This window comes from Leptopilina boulardi, unplaced genomic scaffold (assembly GCF_019393585.1).
Source record: "Leptopilina boulardi isolate dan_hultmark-lab unplaced genomic scaffold, ZJU_Lbou_2.1 LbouV2_323, whole genome shotgun sequence".
In the NCBI taxonomy this organism is placed as follows: Eukaryota; Metazoa; Arthropoda; class Insecta; order Hymenoptera; family Figitidae; genus Leptopilina; species Leptopilina boulardi.
The window spans coordinates 87,419-112,828 of record NW_026137889.1 but is presented as its reverse complement, the minus strand read 5'-3'; the positions used below and the strand labels follow the sequence as shown (position 1 = coordinate 112,828).

Sequence of the window (25,410 nt, the reverse complement as noted above, 5' to 3'; positions counted from 1 at the left end):
TCTAAAAAATTTTTTTTTTCAAGTTCAGTGATAAAAGTTTCGGCAACAGACGGTAAACAACTAATATTTGAATCAATTATTGAATTATTTGACGGAGATTGAGAATCAGCATCCGCTTCCAACACATCTGTAAAATGGTAATTTTTAAAATTTATGCTTGTTATAATCAGTAATGTATAAAATATATATTATTTTCAGAACATTTTTTAAAAATATCTGAAAAATTATGATGCTGAAACTGGCACCCAGTTATTAGCACCCAATTGATTTGAAAAAATTTTATGTTAGTAAAAACATAAATAAAGTTAAAATAGTTCATTTAAAGTTAATAAAAATAACTGGGTGCCAGCTTCAGCATCATTGAAACATTTTGTAAATGTGATTCAAGCTTTATTTTTGGGTTCTATAAACATAAGTATTTATTAAAGGGGAAAACTCGTAAAAAGGCACGGTTTTTCAACATTTTTTTCACAAAAAAACTGGTAAAGTTTATTAATTTTAAAAAAGCATACCTTAAAGTGTACAGTATAAGCTATGTATAATAATTTTTTTATTTTAAAATATTTCAAAGTGGCGGGGTTACAAGTGTTTAAAGTTAGATCTTTAGTTTTGAAAGATTAGTGAGTTTCAAATGGAAGATTCCAAGAAGTTTAAAATGTCCGCCTCAAAGAAAGCTATCACTAAAATCTCTAGAGAATCTTCCACCAGAATATCGAGGGAAGCTTCTTCCAAATATTTTCCTTGATGCTTCCAGTTAAAAATTAATAATTGTAAATAATGAAAAATCAAGTTCTTGAATTTGAAGTCTCATACCTAACTGCATTATTTTTCAGGTACCTACACTAAAAGAACGATATTCTAGAATTAAGAATGCCTACTTAAATAGGAGCCAAGAATATTTCCCACTTAATTTAAGTGAGGAATATTATTGGCTCCTATTTAAGTAGGTAGTCTTAATTTTAGAATATCGTTTTTTCAGAGTAACATTGCGAAAGTAATGTTGAAAGTAAATTGAGGGGGATCGGGGATCGAACGCTGGTTCGAATGACGCAAAGGCAATACCCTAACCAAAGTAATACACGAGCAACAGTAAAAAAAAAAATCTTGCCTTTACGCTACATTTTTGTCAAGCAATAAAATCACTCGCAGCTTAAAAGCAAACATGATTTTCTGACAGTTGCTCGTGTATCACTTCGGTTAGAATATTGCTTTTGGGTCCGTCGAACCCGTGTTGGAACCTCGATCCTCCTCAATTTATTTTCAACATTACTTTCGTAATGCTAGATTTTCCCGAGCAGCTTCCAGGAAACTTCCTGGAAGAAATCATGCTGTGTGGGCTACTGGTCTCAAATCTCAACCAAAATTAAAAAATAATATTTTTATCTTTAAAGTACACAAATACGCATTGCATGAAGAAAAGAGTTTAAAAACAAAATGTTAAAAATTTTTTTAAACAGCTCGTTATGCACTAGCCAGTAAGTTAAAGAAGATTTCTGTTAAGTTTCATGAAAATTAGTTAAAAATTGGCTGAGTTGCTTTGCACGGCGTGTGAAAAAACACGTTTTAAAATGATAGAGCAATCTCGTGCGCATCAGTAACTGCAATTTGACATTTTTCATATAGAATTTTTTGGTGCTATATGGAATTATAAGAACGTTCTATATGAACAACTGTTATGGATAGTTTAGACAAGAAATAACACTTTAAATGACTTAGTCATAAATGCAGGGTGTTTAATTTATTGTATTTAAACTAATATTATAAACAAAATACAAATTTTGTAAAAAAAGAGGAAATATTTCGTTTACCGTTAAAACAAAAGCAATCTTTTATACACTGACTACATAAATCACATTTTCACCTGTTAAACTTTATATCCACTATCGATAAAAACAGCGACTTACCGTACGAAAGAGGAAATACAGTTACTCATTGTACACTCATTTCTACTGTCAAATAGAAAGCAAGAAATATTTACTTTTGTTTACAAAATTTGCATTTTGTTTATAATATTAGTTTTAATACAATAAAATAATCACCCTGTATTTATGACTGTCTCATTTAAAGTGGTATTTCTGATTTAAACCAGACATTAAAGTTGTCCATATGAAACCTTCTTATAATTCCATATAGCACTAAAATGTTCTATATGAAAAAAGTCGAGTTCCATATTTAAGCTACAGCGCTGTTATATGGAATACCGTATCGTGCTATCCAACTTTTTTTACTTGGATATGAAAAACAATATTCAAATAATAGATTTTGGCATTTTTGCCAAATTTATCTGTTTAAATTTTCTAAGAATTACATTTTCATTTCACAAACAAAATATTCACCATATAAGGCATTTCACGGGTAATGTTAAAAAGTTAAAAAATCGATTTCCCGAAAAAAAATAAAACTTGGGGAAACTTTGAAAAGTCTTAAATATAGCTACAATTTATACCAATTATTATTTATTAAGTACATGCAAAACATACCACCATTATCAACATGTACACTGTTTAAATGTGTATCCCTTCCTTCTATATTCAAACGTTCGTCATTAATTGGTGATGATGGATCAATCGAGTTACTATTTTCATTAGGATCTAAACAACTATTTTCTTCAACTTCAGTGATAAAAGTGCCAGGAACTGACGGTAAACAATTTATATTTAAATCAATTTTTGAATTATTTGACACAGACTTGGAGTCAGTAACCGCATCCAATATATCTGTAAAAGAAGATCATTTTGAAAAATTAAAAATTTTTTTTCTAATAATATATGACCGATTCCACTTCAGATTTCAGTCGAATATATTAATACGTTTGCTTCATTTTTTATAAAAATCACATATACGTATTTTTTGTTTTTTAAAAGTGTTACACGGAGAAAAATAAATAGTAATAATTGTAACATTTTCGATCAAAAATTACTTTTTTCAAATAGTATTTTGGGAACTGCTCAAGAAATAATAACTTTTGCTTCGTTTTGAAAGAATTTTTACTTTTTTAAAACAGTATAATTTATTTCAAGAAATATAAATTTTCTTGAAAGCTAAGTAATATTTAAAATGTCTCGAGCAATTGATACTAGAAGTGAAGCAACTTTTATTATTAAGCGGAGTAATTATTAATATTTCCTAAAGATTTTTACTCAAAAAAGTAGTAATCCGTACCACTACAACGACGCTCCTCACACGGACAGGTAAAGGGAATGCTAACGCGTAAGTAGCTGCGCGCCTATCACAAAAAACGTTTGTAAAGAGAAATATATGAGCGATTTCACGTGAGATTTCTGTCGACCCTTTAAATTCGGCCAAATATATTTTTTTCTTGTTCTGTAGTGAAAAAAAAGAGAAACGTATTTTTTTATTTTCTAAAAAATTTTCGAGTTATGAATTTTCAAAATTTCAGTTTTTTCAATGTAGACCTATTTTCAATGGCTGATAACTCGAAAAAAAATGAATTTTTTCAATTTTTGCTAAGAGAAGAAAACTTTCAGTTTTTCTTTTACTTTTTATACCCATAAAACTTATCGGCCCACTCTACATTTTGATGCAAAATCTTCTTAGTATTTCCAGGTATGTTAAAAAAAAAAAATCATATCTAAATTAAAAAAAAATTAATTTGTTTATAAAAAATTGTTATTTTTTTAATAAAAAATGAAAAACAAAAATTTTTCGTTAACATTTTTAGAAAGTAAAAAAAAAACTGAAACTTTTCTTCTGTTAGCAAAAATTTAAAAAATCCATTTTTTTGGAGTTATCAGCTATTGAAAATAGGTCTACATTGAAAAAACAGAAATTTTGAAAATTTATAACTCGAAAATTTTTCAGAAAATTAAAAAAAAAAAAAAATACGTATCTCTTTTTTTTCACTACACAACAAGAAAAAAATACATTTGGCCGAATTTAAAGGGTCGACGGAAATTTCACGTGAAATCGCCCATATATTTTCTTGATTTATTTTAATAAATTAAAATAAAATAATCAATAAGTTTAAAAAATTTTTCTCCAATTAATTAACATTAACATCTTTTTTTGCAGAAGCAATTTTTATATTCTGCAGTATTAATTATTAGAATTTCAACAATTAATATTTAAAAAATGTCAAATGTAGAAAGTAATACAAAATTTAAAAAAATTTACAAATTCTAAAGCAATTTCTATTACATATGTAGCAATTTTTAAAAGTGACTACTGTAATAATTACTAATAGTAATTTTTACTTCCAGAAATAGTAATATTTACATCATGCAAAGTACATTTTACAATTAATAGTAATTTTTCATAGAAAAGTATAAATCGTTTTTTGGTATTTTTTAATGTACTTTAATGTTACGATAGTATTGTGTATGCTTTATGAGCAGGAAAAATTTCAATACCACTTAACATATTATATGGTTGATAAAAAAATGTTGGATAGAATTAGGATATATCCCTCATTGAGTTAGGGTTTTATCAGCGCCTATCGTAAATGTATCTGGTTTTTGTTTCTTCTTTTTTTATTCGTGAAACATAGAATATCTGTATCTGGTTTGTACTTGGAAATTAATTGTTATTGTTTAATATAACAGGGTGTCTAAGAAATTACAAAAGAACAATTCTCTGACTTTCCCATGACATCCTTAAAAGGTTTCCCTAACATATTATTAAACATGGTAACTTAATATATGATGTATTCCACGTCAACTCAGACACCCATTTTCAATTATATTGTATCATTTTATCATTGTTTTACTTTCCGGCGGCTCATTTATAGAACGTGTTTGCTAGGACCATTATTATGTAATACGTACCGTGAGAAGTTACATCATCATCAGATAACGATGAATTTGGTTGAGTTATTGGCAACGAATAAGTGTCTGGCAGCTTCTTTAATACAACACAGGCCTTTCTTAATGATGAGTCTTTTGATAAATATTTTTCACGTTCACTTCGTGATTTGTTAGAAAAATGTGATCTGTCCATTAAGAGATGGTAGTGTTTGGACGGAATGACATTATTTGATACTTTGTATTCATTAATATCTGGTATTTTTTCTACTAGAACAAATGCTCTTTTTGGATTTAGCATTGATATCTTTCTTGCAGCTAAGAAAAGATTAATTACATAAGAATATGTGACTGTTAAATAACATTAATAAACAAAAATAAAATATCGCAAACATAAATTTACTGAAAACATTAAAATTATTTATTTGAAAAATTTCATTTCTAATTAACCTATTAACTCCTATGCTTAGGCAAGTAAAAATATCTTTCCACCAAATATATAATATTATAATGTAGTTTTATAGAAATAAGAGTATTGTGCTGTTAAAGTTATTGAAATAGTGGAATTTGAATTCTATTCATTTAAAAAAAAATTAATAAAAAAGCAACTGGTTAAGAAATTTTTTCTTCCTGTGACTGACAAAGTTCTATCAAATTTCTAAAATAATTTCTCACAGCTTTTATACAATTTAAACACTTTTCTAATGTTTAATGAACAAAACAGATAAGAATTTTTGTTTTATAAATGAGAAACCTCTTAAAACTCATAATTCATAAAAATTAAAAACATCTTAAAAAGTGATAAAATTATGAGAAGAATGAGACCTGAAAGCAGTGATTTTGTCAATATTTGAAGGAGATATTTCAAAAAAAAAGTGTTTTTGCTTCCTCTCCTCGTAAGGAAGCTTTGTATTCCTGACGATTTTGGATTATTTAAAAATAGGTTTGTCAAAAAAATTTATTTCCTGCATTTAAACGAATCGATTAAACTTTATGAAGTTCATATTTTACTGAAGTTTTAATTTCAATTAATTAATTTTTGTCAAAATTATATTCCTGACCTCAAAACAATTCGATTGATGTATATAAAGTTTACATTTTACCAATATTTATAAAATTGATAAGTATTTTTATTTTTAACAAAAAATTAAAATTTTAAATTCTTTTAAACCTAATAATATATCAGTGTTTATTAAAATGAGGGAGCTAAATGGTCATGAAATTAACAAATTTTTAACTTGTTATTAATGTTTTAGTAAAATTTGAATTACTTCTAAAATAACATACGATGACAGCGCACAAAATTTAAGACAATAGTTGTATATATACCTCTTTTTCTCTTTGTTAGAGTCAAACCAGAAGTACTGATCAGGGCAATTTCTCTTCTCTCTCCATAGTTCCAAACGAGTTCAGTATTTGGATTTATATCCATACCAGCTTTAAAAAATACTCGAGGTAAACCGTTAATTATACGCATAAATGGCAAGACATTAGGCTTATTTGAATGATTCATTAATCGAGCTTTATGAATTGTTTCTTCTGTGGCATCAATATAAGCTTTCTTTCCTTTGAAAGTGATTTCCAATACACAACAGCCAAAGTTTTCATTGCCATAAATTATTTCACGCTTTTTCATTTCAGTTCCATCCGTTAACAATTCTCCAACATATTCAATTAAAATAGTGTCTTTTTTAAAGAATTTTGTAGTGACCAATGATCGGCCTTTATTTTCTGAGAAGTGAACTTCGAAATCAGTTTCATCGATATCTTCAATAGTAGAGACAGACATTTTTGTTTTTAATTAAACTGAAGATAAAGTAAAAATTAACAATTTAGTATTCATTGAATTTTTTTAGAATGATTTTATTTAATATTGGTTTGTCATTTGGTCTGTCAACGCATAACACACAAATATATGAGGAGCAAATTTTCAAAACTTGATAAATCCATTTTTCAAAAAAATGGAGATAACCATAAATTTAATATTTTAAGGACCTCACAAATCGATCTGTCACTGTTAAATTTAAGAAAAAAAATTTATTAATTACAAATTTTTTATTTAAAAACTTATTGACATAACCAAGATGATTTACAATTTGTATGTTTTATATTAGAAAAAATTACCAAAACCTGTAAATCACTCAATTATGACAAAGATCAATTAGAAACATAACGTCTTGAATATAAAAACATTGTTATAGAAATAAATTATTATAAATTTTTTATTTTAAAATTAACTCTAGTGGTTATGTGTGGAAAGTCATTTGTTTGAATTTCTCGAAATAAGAAAATATGGATTTATCAAGTTTTGAAAACTTGCTCCTCATATATATATATATATATATATAATAAATAAATATTTAAATAAAGAAGTATACACATAATGAACATAAGCGATATTAATAAAAAGTTGAGAAAAATTCGATCCTTGGAAGGAATAAAATAACATAAAAAATGTACCCAGTAAAAAATAAAAGATACAAGAACCGCGGATTCCGGGTACAAGCTTTGTAGCTAGTGAACGAATCCATAAGAATCTCGGAGACAAGCACTTTTTAATATCCGAAATGCTCATAAGCTTGTAAACGCACTGAAATGAACGACTTTTGTAGGGCCTTTAATCAAGAAAAAGCAATTGAATGGATGCAGAAACGATGGTAAATTAAATTAGAAGCAAAAATAAATGATTATTTATTAAAGAAACGTACATTTAAACAGAAAACAATAATTTTTTATTTATAATGAAATTAAAAATTCGAAAAAACCCTCGTTAAATTAATATTCAACGTCGGTAAGGTAGAAAACTATATTTTCCGAATAGCAAGGTAAAATTACCAACAAAACGCTGTTTTTACAATGTTTTTAATGCAGAGGTTAAAATTAGTAAAAATAATTGTTTTCTGTTTAAATGTACGTTTCTTTAATAAATAATCATTTATTTTTGCTTCTAATTTAATTTCCCATCGTTTATGCATCCATTTAATTGCTTTTTCTTGATTAAAGGCCCTACAATAGTAGTCTATTTCAGTTTACAAGCTCATGAGCATTTCGGATACCGAAAAGTGCTTGTATTCGAGATTCTCATGGATTCGTTTACCAGCTATTGAGCTTGTAACCGGAATCCGCGGTTCTTGTATTTTTTATTTTTTACTGGGTATGTTATTAATGTTGTTTATTGACACAAAACGAAAAACGACGTTTCGATGACTTGGTTCGTCATCATCTTCAGGTTAAATCTAATGAAAATATTTATAATTTAATTAAAACACCATATTATCTTGTTTTTATAAATAGTAAAAATACACAAATAATAACAATTACCAATAATTAGTTGAACCGTTACATCTTTGCGTTAGAAAATTTTATTTTGCTCAGACTAAGCTGGCACGTCAGGTTAATAGACACGTATCGTCAAGGCTAAATTCAACATAAAAAATTTTTAAATCTTAATGAAATAGAAAAGTCAAAGAACTTATATGTAAACAGCACGTGGAATTGAAATATTTTCAGAAAAATAGAATCACGAGTCTAATTAAAAACGTAGTTTTTCAGAAATGTTACACATAAAAATTAATAATTTCACTACACGGAAAAAATAAGTCGCTCAAATTTTCATCGACTTTGTAGAAGACTCTCGGATATAACGCACAGTGTAGTACAAATTAAAAACACTCAGTTCTAAAAATCACGTTAACAGGCTGTTGAGAAAGTAGGCTACACTTAAAAAGAATGTAGAAAAAGTGTTTAAAAGACTCAGCGACAGTCGAGGAAAACGAAAACCTAAACGGTTGCCCTACAGCGCCAGCGTTAGAACGTTTTGTCGACAGTTGAGGAAAATAACAAGCGCGGAGCTTGCTCTACAGTGTTCTCAAGTCTCTGCGACAGTTGAGCAAAATCAAAATCCGGTCGACCAATGAAAAAATAAAAAAAGAAATTCTCTCATTCCCTTGTGTTTATTGTATACATACATGTATACATCTATACATACATTCATATAGTTGTATTATAACCAAACACATATATTACCCCTGCCTCACACATTTTAACCTAACACGAACTTAGCACTAATACGCACGCATATACATTTATATAACATCGACGGACCGACGCTTGCGCAGTTTCGCACGATGGAAATTTACTTTCTCATCGTCCTTATATATTAAACGAAGTGATTCTTTACCACTTGCGAGAAACAGGGGGGATATTTCGTTTGGCGCTTGAGAGATTGCGCATACTTTCCGCGCACCGTTTTCCTCGACTCGTTGACAAATATCTGTGACTCACATTATCTATTGCCCAGTTTTAAGTTCTATTACAAAAGTAACTTAAAAATTACTCCAAGTCGCTAAGTTTCTAAAACACTTGTTATACAATAATTCGGCGACTTTTTTTCCGCTACTAGGTTTCTAAAAAGTCTTCGACTTTCTTCTACAGTATCTGTCAAAGTTATAGAACTTTTATAACCTGAGCAAAATATTCATTTAGATCCGAGACTTCTTGATTAGTCGCTTAAATTCTAAGCGACAAATTTTTTCCGTGTATTAATAAAAAAGAAGACATAATGTATCTAAGTAAAATTTACTTCCCTTTAATTTCCAAATTAGACTCGTGATTCTATTTTTCTGAAAATATTTCACTTCCACGTGCTGTTTACATCTAAGTTCATTGACTCTTCTATTTTATTAAGATTTAAAAATTTTTTATTTTGAATTTAGTCTTGACGATACGTGTCTATAAACATGACGTGCCAGCTTAGTCTGAGCAAAATAAAATTTTCTAACGCAAAGAGGTAACGGTTCAACTAATTATTGGTAATTGTTATTATTTGTGTATTTTTATTATTATTTTATTTTTATTATTTTTATTTATTCATAGTCCACACCTTTCGGTTTCAGACGAACTTCCGGTTTACATCTTTCTATTCTTATATACTATAAACTAAACTATAAAAGTGATTCGAACTTTATTAAATATAAAAATAAAACTCACTTATCAGTCTTTATTTCTCTTTTTCCAACACTATAGTGTATTTTTATTATTTATAAAAACAAGATAACGTGGTGTTTTAATTAAATTATAAATATTTTCATTAGATTTAACCTGAAGATGATGACGAACCAAGTCATCGAAATGTCGTTTTTTGTTTTGTGGCAATAAACAACATTAATAACATACATTTTTTATGTTATTTTATTTCATCCAAGGATCGAATTTTTCTCAACTTTTTATTAAACATTCCAGAAGGGAAAATCCTTTCTCTATAAATATATTTGAGTCTTTGATCAAATTATGGACTCTACATCAACCCTCAAAAAATAATAAATAAAAATGATAATGTAAAAAAATAAAATTTTTTAAAAATAGAGAGCTTTTATTATGGTGTTCTAAAAAGTAATAAATAATTGAAAAAAATTATAGAACTGTTTAAAAGATTAATAAAATGAAAAATTCATGTTAGACAAAAAAAATTATATCATCCCAAACATTTTTTAATTTAAATCCAATCAAAAAGATCATGACAGTTTGACGTTTTTTTTAAATTAATTTTTTTAGGTTCCCGAAAAATTAATTTGTAAAAGTATTGAAATTTGAAATTTTACAATGGATGGATAGTCCAGTCAAGTTAGCATTTTTAGATGTTTTAATTCAAGACCTCAGTTTTTTGGGTTAAACCCTTTATTTTGGAGTCAAAATAAAGTACCTAAATTGTATAAAACGAACTCCTTCGGGAACTTAATTTTTTTTTTGTAAAATAGGTGCAAAAAATAAGTTTTTTGCAAATTGCTGCTTCCCATTTCATTTTAGCCTAAAAATAGTTCAGAAAGGAAAAAAAGTGTTTAAAATTCTGAGTAAGGGGCCGTGTACAAATTACGTAAGGGCCACAGGGGGGGGAGGGGGTGTATGAAATCCTTACGGACTCTTACGTGGGGGGAGGGTAGGTGCGAAGATTTTCTTACGTAAGGCCATATATTAAAAAATTTCTTGAAACTTGCGGGCAGTTCTGCCGGTAAACTTCTACAATAATATATGATCTAATAATGTTGAAAAATGTATTTTGTTCTCTACAGTAATGACTGTTTAACTATGTTAACTTTGTTTTAAATATAATTAAAAAAATTTATTAACATTAAGAATAAAACGTGTAATACATAACTTTAATTTTTGACCTATATTTTCTTTAAACCTTACGTAAGAAAGGGGGGGGAGGCTAACAAAATCTTACTTAACCTTACATGGGGGGAGGGGGGGTTTAAAATGTTTAAAATTGACCTTACGTAATTTGTACACGGCCCCTAATTTGAAAAAAATCAACTCTGTTGCTCAAAAATTGTCCGAGATATACCTTTTTCAAAAAACCAATTTTTTTCGTGATTTTAGCAAACATCCGGCATTTTTAAGTTTTTTCAATCTAGCTTTAAAACAAATTATTTTTTGAAAAATTGTCCAACAGGAAAGTTAAAGCTGACAAAATTCCTAAGAATTTGCAAAAAAAATTAGTTTCCCGAAGGAGTTCGTTCTATAAAATTTAGATACCGTCAAATAAAACCTTTTTTCAGTGATGAAACAAATATTTCTTTGAATTATACAAGTCCTTCTTACTTACAGTTAGAATTTTGTAATATTAATCCTTATAACTCAGGATTGTCTCGAATATCCATGTGTTATGGAACTAATAAAACAATTCGTTTAAATTAAAAATCAATTTAATTACAATAAACTTATGTTTTTTTTTATTTATTGACTCCAATTATCATATTTGGATCATTCCACATGAGATTTTCATTCAATTTTTTTTTAACTGAAACCTTTGTTTGAAATAAATTTCAAAAATTATAACTAAAATCTAATGAAAAAAAATTTAATTTATAAAAAAATTCCTTGAATTTAAGAAAATTATCTTATTTTATTGATTAACATTGATTGATAACATTGATAACATTGATTGATTTAACAAATGGATTACTACAACAGAACATATTGACATACATAATGAACCTTAATCCTTAAGTAAACTCTCAAGAACTTTCAAAGTCACATAAAAGTTTAAATTTTAAATTTAGATATTTTAAATTAAAAAAATATCTAATCAAAATCGGTATCTTATTTCAATTACAAATATATAAAATTTATAATCGAATAATGCAATTCTGCATTCGCATAATGTTCTTATCTTTACTTTTATTCGACATTTCATTCGCTTAAGTATATATAGTAAATAACGATTACTTCGATGCGGTAAAGTGAAAAAAAGATACGTCAGATTTGCATTAAAAAGAGGACATGTAGCATTTAAGTTTGAATAAATAAATAAAAAATAAATAAATTTGTTTATACGTTTTTACACGTTTAAATTTAAGAACAAATCTATTTTCGAGTTATCTTTTTTTTGTAAGCCGAACATAACGAGTCATCGTTTTCAATGCAAATTCTACTTGTTCTTTGATTGTTTTGTTGTAAGTCCGAAAAAAACTCGTTACTGGATAGAAATAATAACACATTTTGATTAGGTTTACTCATAGAGAATTTCCAGCAGATTAACTTATTGAAATTCTCTATAAGAAAAGCCAATTCAAATAGGTGGAATCTCTGCCAGGTTGTAAATATATTCAGAAACGAAGAAGTGTACAAAAGCCTTAAAATTGCACCAATTATTTAACATAAAAATAATAAAAAGAAATTTAAGTAAATTATAATTAAAAAATGTATGCCGTAAAGGATGGTTTATTATCATTAAAAAAAAATGAAAATAGTTATGAGGCGGTCTTTACATGTTTGCGTTCGAACACTACGTTTTGCGTTGAATACTAGGAGTGTAACAAGGATAAAGAAATATGTCAGTCTTTTTTTTTCTCATTACTGAACGCAAAAAGGCAGCGTTCAAATGCAAGCATGTAAACACCTCCTTAATATTAAAAATAAAATAATTATTTTAAATAGATACAAGGACGCAATACCAATAAAATCAAAGATTACCTAGTGTTACATAGAAAGCAAGAAACTCTCAATCAAAAATTAATTTTATTATGTCTAGTTCAATAAAAGTAAAGGAAATAAAAAATAGTGTATCAAAATGGATGCTAGGATTCAATGTCAAAGCAATATGGAAAAAAATTATATTTACCGTAAGCAAAAATCTCCATTTAACTAAAATAAGTTGTTACTTGTCCATAAAACATTATATTTTCGAGAAGGTAATTTAAATTTACAAAACCAATAATTTATTAATTTTAAGGATAATAATCACACAGTAAACATTTTGCTGACAGAAGAATTTCAATAAGAAACATTTATTACTTTTGTAATCTATAATTCAATAGAGTTGGAATGAAAAAGAGACGCCAACAAATAAATATACTTTAAGCAATTCTAATATAAATATTTAAATAAAGATATATATTTATCATGTTCTAAAACAAGAACATGTCTCAATTCCGGATGCTGAACTTATTCAAGAACATTACTTGAACATGTACAAGAAAATGTACAAGTTCATTAATGAACATGTTCAAGAACTTGTACATTTTCTTGTACAAAGTTTTTTAGCCGGGCAAAGCAAAATAGAAAAATCAATATGAAAAGGAATTATATTTACCTTAAACAGAAACCTGAATTTAACTGAGCTATATGTCGTTACTTTATGCCCATAAAAAATCACATTTTAAAAGAAACAATTTATATTTTAAAAAAACCAGAATTTACCAATATTATGGGTAATTTATATTATTAAACGGTAAACAACAATTTGTAGGCAGAAAATTTTCAATTACATCGTTTTACTTGTATAAAGTAGCAAAGTAAAATGGACGAGAGACGCCAAGCCAAGCGCAAACAATTATATATTTTTAAACATATGTGATTCTACAATACAATAAATTTTTAAAAGTGAAACGTCTAAAATATGACACTTTAAGTTGGTATCACAATAGGCAAAATTGTATCGTATTAAGGCCTTTTTCCAATAGGTTCCTAAATGTTTGTGTTGCTTGACTAACTCGTTGGTTCCCATTTAGTTTATCATAGGTAACGTCATACGTCTACGTTTACGAATGCTGCAAGGTTCCCATTGGAGACGCGCCATTATGTTCCTCTTATCCCGGTTTTCCAACTTTACAATTTTAGCATTTAGAAGCAGAATTTTATCAGCTTTTCAACCATCTAAGTTAAAAATCTCTGACTTTTTTCTAACTTAAAATATCTTGCTTTAAAGTCAGTACCGAATTTCCACACCTCGTACGTTAGTCGTACCGACAGTTTCCGACGGTAGTGTATTTCCATCTTTTTTTACACTCATGATCTAGTGACAAGTAGCCTAGGGGCGCACTCACAACTTTTGGCTGCCTGCCTGCAGGAGTTGTCATGGAAACGTGCAGGAGTAAGAGAGAGAGAGAGAGAAAATTAAAATTTGCATTTACTATCTCTGTTACTCTTACACGTTGCCATGACAACTCCTGCAGGCAGGCATGCAGCCAAGAGATGAGAGTGTACCATAAGTAGAATAGCTTCTTGAACGGGAACACAATCAGGGTGTCTAACAATTTCAAAAAAATAATTCCCTGACTTTTCCCTGACTTTTTACTGACTTTTCCCTGACTTTCCCTGAGGACGGAAATTAGAAAACCTGCATATTTTTGATAATTATAAAACAACTTTAAACTTAAAAAAAATAAAAACCAATTTTTTCAGTTTTTTTTCTTCCTAAAGATTAATGAAATTAAAAAAAAATTGAATCTTAAAAATTTTTCAATCATACTAGCAAAAATTCACAAAAATTTCCCAATTGAACAGAAATTCCAGAAAATTAAGGAAATTCCCTGACATTTCCCTGACTTTCCCTGACTTCCCTGACCGTTAGACACCCTGACAATTGTAAACGAAAACGTAAGATTTAGTAAGGGAAGGATAGCAAATATCTTTATTCTTCGTGATTCCGTTAAGGTCATGTTATTCAGTGATCACATGATAAAAAGAAAAAAATCGATATTTCTTTGGTGTAAGATTTCTCTTAACTGAAATGGAATTTTTTAAAAATATTTTCAGAGATGAAAGAGAATATATTTCTCAAGCGTTCTCTGGTGTGTTTTTTATATTTTGTTAAAAAAAATTTTTTTTTATTTATTATTGATTGGTTTTTTCGGTGTAAGATTTCTCATAAATGGAATGGAATTTTTTAAAAATATTTTGAGAGATGAAAGAGAACATATTTCTCAAGGGTTTTCTGGTGTGTTTTTTATATTTTGTTGAAAAAATTTTTTATTGATTTTTTAAATTGAACCCGTAGTGTGAAAGTACTGGTGGTAATTAATCGACATATATGTAGGTAGTTTTGGTTAGTGTAAAATTCCTCATAAACGGTAAAATATTTTAAAGAAATATTTTCAGGGATGAAAAAGGGTGATTTTTCACAGGGATTCCTGGTTATTTTATTTTATTTAGTTGAAATTTTTTTTTATTGATTTTAGTGATTGAACACGCAGCCGCAAAATGGATAGTGTAATCAATCGATAAATCAAGTAGTTTTGGTTTGTGTAAAATAACTCTTAAACGGTGAAATATTTCGGAAAAATATATTTGGAGATGAAAAAGTGTAAACTTATATATTGATTTCTGATTATTTAACAATATTTTGTTGCAAAAAATTATTTTTTTAATATTTATGTAATTAATATTATTGGAGAAGATTACAGCAGCGCCTCTCGCGGCCTAGTACAAGCGGTCGGTAATATAAGATGGCGACTCATAAGCAGTGATAAGGCAATGAAAAAGGGCATTTTTATCTATTTATTGCCGGTTTGAACAATATGTTTTGTTTAAAAAATTTTTTCATTGCATATTTATTGTGAAAACTGGTGAAAATAAGAGCGTTTGACCTTATCTTCGCTAGACTCACAATGGCTGGGTGGTCAAATAGTCGGTAATGCAGGTTGTACTCGAGAAATGTGTCACGATCATAAAAAAATAATTTAAAAATAGTGTTGGATCAAAGAGTAATAAATAATTAATAAATCGAGAGTTTAAAAATTTTATTTTTGTGAAAACGGAAAAAAGAGTGTAGTGAATATTTAAGCGATGAATGACAGTTGCACTAATCAATTTTATGAAATTGAGGTTATATTTACAAAAGGTGCGATCAAGTGCGATAATAAATAGAAAATAGTTTTGTTTTTATTTTAATAAATATTATGGTAATATTTATAACTGTGAGCAAAGAAAAAAACACATATTTGAAAACGAAAAATGCACAAGAAACTGTGAAACATGAATTATTGTCTACTTTTTTCTGGCAATATTTAGTTGAGAATAAAAAGTGTCATAATAAATTTGTAATTAGGGAAATGTTTATTAAGATTAATCAAGTGACAATTTGATAAATTATCTTTTAATAAATACTGCAATTAAATGATACAGTGAATTTGAAACTTATTGTAGTTTTGCATGAAAAATTCAGCGCATAAACAGAAAAAAACAGTAATATTCGTAATGTGTAATTTTTAAATTAAAAACTTTAAAAATCAAATGGAATTAAAATGTGAATAACAGTTAAGTTTTCAAAATTATTGATCAAGTATTAATTTAGTGTAAAACAAATAAAAAGGTAAAATTAAATTTGTACAAAAACGCAACATAACCTCAAAATTTCAGTGTAATAAAACTTTGTTTATCAACGTAATTTAAAATGAATATAATTGTTTATAAAAACAAATAGAAAACGCTAATTCAAAGTGACGTTGTTTTGATTTTTTTCCAATAAAATTTGTGATAAATTATTTCATATTTTTGCATTATTTTACGTGTTAGTAACACTATTAAATCTGTATTTTTTGAGGTTCCTTATGAATATCCATTATTATTGAAAATTATCTAATACCTTTAGTCAAAAGAATATTTTTTGTCTTTTTTACGTAATAAACATAAACACCGAAATTAAAATTTTTTAATATTTTATATACAGTATACCGGTTTTTTGTGAATTGAGTAAAACATTAGTTCAGATTTTAGTTAGTCACTAAGTTGAAGTCCACATCGTTCTTTATCAACGATTAAAGGAAATTAATTTTTTTCAAGCAGAAAATAATAAAATTTTTTGTCAAACATATTTATTCTAAATTAGTTACAAAAATAAATTGAAAAAGTTATTTTTTCGACAAACATTGAACAAAGAAGTTACAATAGAAAATTATTTTTCTTTTAAATTGTTGACCAAAATTTTCTAAATTATTTAATATACAATATTCTTCTGAAAGTCGTAATAAATTTAAAATCTAAATTTTATTTTACAAAATTAAAATTAGTTTTAATGCAAAGCTAAAGTTTTATTAAAGATTCAGTACAAATTCGTAGACAAATACAAGAATATCGTAAATATTTAAACACTTAGTTTATAATAAACATTACTACAAAATATTTCATAAATATTGATAGTAAAGCACAACATATTCCTTAATCTATACTTGCAAGGTTATTAAAAATACCTGTTATTGATTTTAATTAATGCAATTTGCGAAGAAATGTAATAACATCAGGGTGGCGAGTTTTTTTATAATTTTAAATTCCTGGTTTTTTCCTGTCAAAATTATATTTAAAAAATTTTGAATTATTGAAAAATTTTTTGCCTACACATTATATATATATGAAAAAAATTACTTTTTAAATGGAGCTACATCAAATTTTTAGAATTGCCAAAAATTCCCTGCTTTTTGGTAATTTTCCCAGTCAATTTTGAAAATCCCGGTCATTTCCCGGTCCACTCGCTACCCTGATTATTAAAAGTGACAATTTTGACAAAAAGCAGTTTAATTAAATAATTCTAAAATTCATAGAATATTACAAAATTTCAGGTAGTAGAATTTTAGAGAATTAAAAAAAAGGAATTGAAATATAACTTGAGCACCCGTATGTACCCGCTTTAAAAGATTGTGAATCGCCCATTCCTAATTGGAATCACGAAACTGAAAAAACAATTCTCCCAATGATTATTCGCGTTCTAGGACGATAAATCACTTGCTTGTGAATGTGTGATTGGTCCGTTTTCACATGAAAATATTTCAACATAGTTCGGCAAAGAATAATTAAGAATAATAAAAATTGGCAAATAATGAATGATAATAAGCAAAAATCTTAGAAACTACAAAAAAAAAATCAGTAGACAAGAACGCAAAATTATGAACGCCTGCGATAACTTTTATCTCTTGTCCTTTCTCTTTGTCTTTCTCTGTCGTCTTCTCTCTGTCTCTGATCCTTTCGGTTCTCCTCCCTCTGTAAAGATCTAACAGACAGTTTCAATTGATGAATGGTATTTTCTAAATACCTCAATCGTTTGTCGAAATCATCCATTCTCTGAAATATAAAAATGATTTTTTTTTAATTATTCTTTTTATACTTATTATTTATTTTTGATTTTATTACAATAATAATTAATTTTATTTCTAATATTATTATGTTTTTAACTATATTTCTATTACATTTTTTATTATAATTATTATTGGCATTTTTATTATTACAGAGTTACCACAAGTCAAGGAAATCTAGGAAATCAGAGAATAGTCGGAAAGAATTAAATTGATCAGGGAAAATTGAGGGAAAATTATCAAAAATGTTAAAATTTTTGGTGAATTGCAATTGAAATTGTTATGAGTAAATAAATTTTTAAAGGCTTAAAGTAAAACTTAAAAATTAAAATTCGTGTATACTCTTTAAAAATTGCATAAGAAAATTGAATTTTAAAAATTTTTTGCCTAAAAAATATTTAAAATAATTGAATCTACGAAGAACTTAATTAGAATTGTTCAAAGAGAATTTAGTTGACTCACAGAAATTTTTTTCAATCAAGAAACCACAAAAAAGCCTTGTTTTACTAAAAAAAAAATTTTTAATGAATCGAAACAAATCAAAGGAACTTATTTCTCTAAATAAAAAAAACAAAACTATAAAAAAATTTTAAGTTAAAATATCTTAAAATTTAATTACATTCAAAATTTTTAATTGCATTTTTTTAATTCATGATTTTTAAATTTTTTAATCGAAATTTAATTCTAAATTAATTATTTTCACTAATTTAATAATTTTAATAAAATTCTTCAAAAATTTAATTTATTAAAATATTTCTAAACTACAATTTTTTTTAAAAATTTAATTATTTTTAAAAATAAATTCATTAAATATTTTTTAAATTTAGAATATTTGAATTTCAAAGCCATTAAAATTTGTAAGAATTAAATTTTTTATTAAATACGGAGTAATTGAATTTTTTACTCAGACTTGAATAGGTAATTAAATTTTAATACGCGATTCAAATTATAATTTGAATTCAATTTTTCGAGAAATAATTAAAATTGACAATTGAATTTTCAATTGAAAACAATTTCGACAAATTGAAGCTTCATTTAGACTTGAAAAATTCAGAAAAAGATGAAAAATTAACAAAATAAGTAAAACAGGTGATACTTTAACGAAATAGGTAAATTACTTGGGTCTGTGATTTCTGATATTGATTTTTAATGGTTTGATTCTTTTGTTTTAGTACATGGTGGCCACTGGTCAGGGAAAAGTCAGGGAAAATAATTCGAGTCAAGAAAATCAGGGAAAAGTCGGGGAATTTTACAATTAGTTAGGGAAAAGTCATGGAATTTTGTAATAAGTCAAGGAAATTGTTAACAAAAATTTTCCATTTTTTAGTGAGTAAATTCAAGAAGAAGAGGTCAGGGAAAAGTCAGGGGATTTTTTCGAATGTCGAAAAAATTGCCTGACTTTTCCCTGACCTTTTTCTTGAATTTTCTCATTAAAAAATGGAAATTTTTATTTGGCAAAAATTTCCCTGACTCATTACGAATTTCCCTGACTTTTCCCTGACTAATTGTAAAATTACCTGACTTTTCCCTGACTTCCCTGACTCGAATTTTTTTCCCTGACTATTCCCTGACTTCCAAGTTTTCCCTGACCAGTGGCCACCATGTTTTTATTATTTTTTTATGATTTTTACTATTGTTTTTATTATATTTATTATTAATTTTATTCACAAAACTTACATTACTTGGATCTTCCGGGACCACGCGTTGGCGCTGTGCCTGACCTTGTCGTTGTTGCCTTTGCGGCAGCTGACCCATTTCCAGATTTTGCAATGGCTGTTGTTGAATTTGTGGTGGTGGGCATTGCTCTTGCAGAAAATGTTGTTGCACTTGTAATGGCGGGCGTTGTGCTTGGAACGATTGTTGTTGTACTTGCAATGGTGGTCGTTGCTCTTGTAACGGCTGTTGTTCCAATTGGAATGGCTGTTGTTGCAATTGGAATGGCGGTTGTTGCGCTTGCATCGGCTGTTGTTGCATTTGTAATAGCGGGCGTTGTACTTCCAATGGGTGTTGTTGCATTTGTGATGATGGTCGTTGCTCTTGTAACGGCTGTTGTTCCAATTGGAATGGCTGTTGTTGCAATTGGAATGGCAGTTGTTGTGCTTGCATCGGCTGTTGTTGCATTTGCTGTAACGGCTGCTTTTGCAATTGGAATGACGGTTGTTGGAGAATGAATGAATGTTGTTGTTGTTGCAATGGAGCCTGTTGGACTGGTAACGGTTGTTGTTGCATTTGCAACGTCGGTTCTTGCACAAGCAACGGTGGCTGTTGCTGTGCCTGCAACGCTTGTTGTTGCTGCACCTGCAACGGTTGTTGTTGCTGCGCCTGCAACGGTTGTTGTTGCTGCACCTGCAACGGTTGTTGTTGCTGCGACTGCAACGGTTGTTGTTGCTGCACCTGCAACGGTTGTTGTTGCTGCACCTGCAACGGTTGTTGTTGCTGCACCTGCAACGGTTGTTGTTGTTGCGCCTGCAACGGTTGTTGTTGCACCTGCAACGGTTGTTGTTGTTGCACCTGCAACGGTTGTTGTTGTTGCACCCTCAACGGTTGTTGTTGTTGTTGCACCTGCAACGGTTGTTGTTGTTGTTGCACCTGCAACGGTTGTTGCTGTTGTTGCACCTGCAACGGTTGTTGTTGCACCTGATGCTCTTGCAAAATACAACGTTGCAGTCGCTGCGAATGCCTTCGTTGTGGCACTTCCAGCGGTTGTAGAGGTTGCTGTGACTGTTGCATTTCGTTCGGCTGATGCATTTGCAGTGGTTTTAGGGTTTGCGGCGGCAACTGCTGCGTTTGTCCCGGCTGATTTTTCTGGGTTCGTTTGCCGTTCGTGAGTTTCTTCGTTTTCCTATCCTTGGCCTTGCTTTTCTCGTTCCCTCTATTCGGTCCCATCAACCTATACAATGAAAATAATAATTATTATTATTATTGCTATTGTGGGCTCAACGTTTTCAAAAGGCGAAAAAAAGTAGAAAAATATATGAACATAGAATACAAGAAAATAAATAAAGAGGAAGAATAAAATTTAAGAAATTAAAGTAAAATAAAAATAAAAGAAGAACAATAGAAACGGACGATATAAAACTACCTTTATAATTTTGAACATTCAAATAAACAAAAAAATTTTGACGTTAACATTGTTACAAACCAGAAATTTATTTATTTAAATTTTATTTTATTTAAATCGAGCTTTTGAGATGGCCCTAAATTTTAGTTTGGGGGAGGCACCAAGCTGCCAAGGTCTGAAGGACCCTGTTTAAATTTTGCGGGATCGTTATCTTACTTTTAAAAGTTGTGCTCTGCTTCGTTGTTTTCTTTGAATATTTGGTTGAAAATCAATTAGTTATGGTGTTAAAGCAAAAGGAGTTCAGTTGAAAGGTAAGTAAAATTTAGTAATTTTATTTATATTTGTTCTTTTATTCAGGAAAGAAAATATTGTGGTTAACAAGTGGATGTAAAAGTTTAATACAAATAGAGCGGTTAATGTTGAACGATACAGAATTTACTTACGACTACCGACGTCAGCTAGAGATATTCTTGTTGTCGTCGGGCAAGAACGCTTTTAATTACACTTAACTTGGTTGTCTTTACAACCTATTGTTCGAATTTTACAGGTTAAATTATTTGGTTTACCCGAATAAAATGTTTTTAACACTGCGTTGTGGGGCCACTGCAACGAAACGGCGCAGGCGCTACACGCACGGACTGGCCGGTTATTTATTAAACAAAATTCGATTTAGTAAAATATATTTACTAAACCGAATTTCTCCCGCTACAGCTCTCACGTGGACTTCGTCGGTTAGAAGACTTCTATTTTATTTTTCGTCCGCCTTTCGTGTTATACTTTTAATCTAAGTTCTACACGGGGGTCCGACGCGCAGACGGGCTAAGTCGCGGCGTTCTTGAGGTCTCGCAACACTTACCAGGCTAGAGCCAGGAGATGTTGCTCGGAAGAGTCAAGAAGTTGTACTGCAATTAATTAGATTTTGCGACTAGCCTCTAGTCCTTGCCTTCAGTGTCAAGGTGGGGAAAACGAAAATTTAGATGGAAGTAGGGGAAAATTCCTGGGCCCGGTGGGAGTTGCAATTTTGCTGATCTTTTTGATTCCCATGCAGGCTCCGTGAGAACGGAAATGGTCTGTTAATATGATACATTTCTGAAAATTATTTTAAAATAATTAAATTAAATTATAATTTACTTAACAAAATTATAATTTAATAACATAAATTACAATATTATTTAACAAAATTATAATCCAATTTCATTATAAATGGTGTAATAATTTATTGCAATTATTACAACCCATATAGAGGATAGCAAGTAGGTTGCGTATCCAATTGTGACTATATCCATATCTATGACCCATGGTTTTCCGTTAATTTGTTGGAAACAAAGTTGCAACAAATGTGTGTTAAATAAAAGAGTCTTCTGCAATTGGGCATATAATACTCCAAGGCAACATGCGTTCGCACATAATACCGGATCAGCTGTTGGAAATGCACGTGCTTTTGTTTTGGTGCTATGTTTACAACTTGCGGGCCCGGAGGGGTGAAGGAAAGGTTTTACGCACAGATAAGGCAGCGAGTAGAGGCAAGCATTGCGCGTGTGTGTTAGTGCCCGTAGCACGACGAGTCCCATGGTGGTGTGAGTCCTGTAACCGAGAAACCCGCGAGCGCACTGTAGTTTATGCACAGTGGTTTCGTGCTTGTGTGTGTTGCCTTGGCCGCTCACGCATACGTATGCACCACAATACAGTGTGATGTGTATGTTTGAATATATATTTTTTTTTTTTTTTTTTTTACTATTACATATATATAACTTTAATATAATTCCTTCTGTATTTGTTACATCATTTTTATAAAACGTAGTCTTGTTCGCGCAATGTTGCAATTCGACATTTTCTTCGCAACATTGCTGCAGCAAATACGCGTGGTGCCTGAACGAGGTGAATGATTAATATTGCAACTATGTTGATTTTCGCCATGTTGCTTCACAACATTGTTACAATGTGCCCAATAATAAAAGACATATGTAACGTTATAGGAAAATTTTTAAAAACTTGATTTATAATATTTTATATTTGAAAGGAGGGTACCGAGCAAAAAGTGTTTGCGAGCTGCCGACGGTTCCTTATCAGGGTGTCAGGTATCCGTCAACAAGGTCTCGCTTCTCATAGCGAGTCTTGTCGACGAAAAGAGATTAAAATATAATAGGCAGTGTTGCCGAATATTAATTAAGTTTTAATGGTTGCAGTGAAGCAACTAAATATGTAACAATCCACCGTGGAAATTCCGTTTTCCGTCCCGGAGAACTCGACACTCTTTGCTCGTAACCTGATAATGGCACAAAGTTTTGTTATTTCTTAAATCTATTTTCCATTCAAAGATTAGTCAGTTTATACATTACGGCAACACAGCGTAAGCATGGTGTTTCCTATTGTATGACTAATCCTTGATACGTTAACAAAGGTTTAGTTTCGCATCCGCTGTAACTCAAAGTCGTCGACGGTAGTTCGTGAATTAGCGCAGGGAAGGAACAAGCGACGGCTCGATTCCTCTTTTCGTAATTAAACGTGAAGTGCAAAAAAAAAAAATCGTGAAAGTATAAAGTGTGGCTATAAAAGAAATAAAAAAAATTTTTTTTTTTTTTTTTTTTTTTTTTTTTTTTTGTGCTCCCGCTTCATAATGTTTCAATCATCGGAAGGACTGGAGGAATTAAAACAAAAGGCGTTCAGTGATGATGAGGGAGAAAATAAAGATGAAGTGCGGGGACCTCCGGAAAATGCAAAAGAATGGTTGCGTAAAGTGTTTGCGTGTGTGCGTGCACAAAACATAGTTAATAAACTAAGAAACTCCAAAGGGTAAGTGTGTTGATTGGTTTAATAGCCTATTAGTATTATTATCGTTATCATAAAAGCTATTTCCTAATTTTCTAATTCCTAAAACAAATCTCCCTCTTTTTTATAATCGGAATTAAATAATAGTAAGATGGGTGAATTTTATTTATTTATTTATTTATTTATTTTTTTTTTTTTTTTACTCGTGGTAGTTCTTTTAATAATTAGCTTTCTCAGTAGCCCTTTTCGCTTGCAGATTCATCGTCGATTTTAGTCCGTGGGTCCCAGCCAAGGTTCGGGATTCAGGAGGCTTTTGGACTCTCGATCGCGCCCTGCGGCGGAGTTGCAAAAAGTTGCATTCCCGGAATCTTTGGTTCCAAGAGTACTCATGGAATGAGGAATCTCTCGGTTATTGGTGTCGCGGCTACTGGGCTCCGGTGAGAATGTTGCTTATTTGTTAAAAAATTTTTTTTTTAATTTTCCCTTTTTGGGGCCGCTTATTAATTTGTAATTTTAGCACGACTTCACGGAATTATCGGTGGTATCTACGGAGCGCCCGGGAATTTTTTCCTTAGCCTTGTTGAAAGGTGCCTGGAAAGGCGAGAAAAGTGAGACGACGTAAGGGCTCTTTTATCTCTTTTTTTTTTTAATTTTAAATTGCGAAAATAAGTTTCAAAAAAAATTTTTTTTTTTTGTATATATATACATATATAATATTTTTCCTTCTTAGTACCTTTGCCCTCATGCCGAGCATTCCTCTGGAGGAAGGATATCAGCCGTTGCTGAGCGTTTTCCGGCTGTCCTTCCTACAGTGTCATTTTTGGAGCAGGGGTAAGGAATCTAGGGTCAAGGCTCGCTGGCAAATAGTAAGTTACCAAATCAGTTAATCCCTAGGACTGTTAACATTGGAATCTTTTGTAATTCGATTTCTCCTTCCCCTTTTAGAAATTCAACGTTCCGGAATATGAGTCCTGGGCGGGAGTGAGTTCCGGAGGGATGTCGCTAGGTGCTCCTAGCGCAACCCAGTAAACATTTTTGGGACACTTGGTGACGCGTGGTTGTACTTAAAACGATTTTAGTGTTTTAGGTTTTATGAAAAATAAAAAAATTTGTATATATAATTTTTTTATTCCAAAGAAAACGGTGCGTCACAGTGCATTCGAGGAAAATTTGTGCGACGATAAATGCTGAGAAGTGAATGAGGCCTTTGTTCTCTTGGGTGTAACACTACACGAGAGCGATAGCCGGGTGCCTTGGCGTCGCGACGCCTTTATCTTGCATCTTAGTGTATGGTCGGTCGCGTAAGCGAATGGATTATAAAACTCATTCCTCTTGCAGGAGCCTTCTTTCTACATTAAAAAAAAAATTTTTTTTTTGAAGCAATAAAAGGAGAAAATATAAAAACTGTGAATAAACTAATTAATAGAATTATTTTGAATAGTGACAAACGAATTTTAGACAAGTGTATAACTGT

At 29.8% G+C, this 25,410-nt stretch overlaps 2 protein-coding genes across 3 annotated transcripts in view; one reads left to right on the top strand and one right to left on the bottom strand.

Moving 5' to 3' along the window:
• Positions 1-17,000: 17,000 nt before the first annotated feature.
• The window catches only part of LOC127284310 (putative uncharacterized protein DDB_G0271606), a 31,217-nt gene continuing 22,807 nt past the window's right edge, over positions 17,001-25,410 (bottom strand). The window contains exons 2-4 of one of the 2 annotated variants that reach the window (XM_051309700.1): positions 20,525-20,996; positions 19,784-20,452; positions 17,001-18,095 (exon numbers count right to left, since the gene is read on the bottom strand). In XM_051309700.1, coding sequence (XP_051165657.1) covers positions 17,919-18,095; positions 19,784-20,452; positions 20,525-20,992 — 1,314 coding nt within the window. In that variant the 5' untranslated portion in view covers positions 20,993-20,996 and the 3' untranslated portion in view covers positions 17,001-17,918. Of the gene's footprint in view, positions 18,096-19,783; positions 20,997-25,410 lie in introns of both variants that reach the window. The other variant, XM_051309699.1, reaches the window with a different exon arrangement.
• Positions 22,887-25,006, top strand: LOC127284313 (uncharacterized). The gene is made up of 5 exons (XM_051309702.1): positions 22,887-23,960; positions 24,193-24,373; positions 24,454-24,554; positions 24,667-24,802; positions 24,882-25,006. The coding sequence occupies exons 1-5, from the start codon at positions 23,785-23,787 to the stop codon at positions 24,963-24,965; spliced, it is 678 nt and encodes a 225-aa protein (XP_051165659.1). The 5' UTR covers positions 22,887-23,784; the 3' UTR covers positions 24,966-25,006.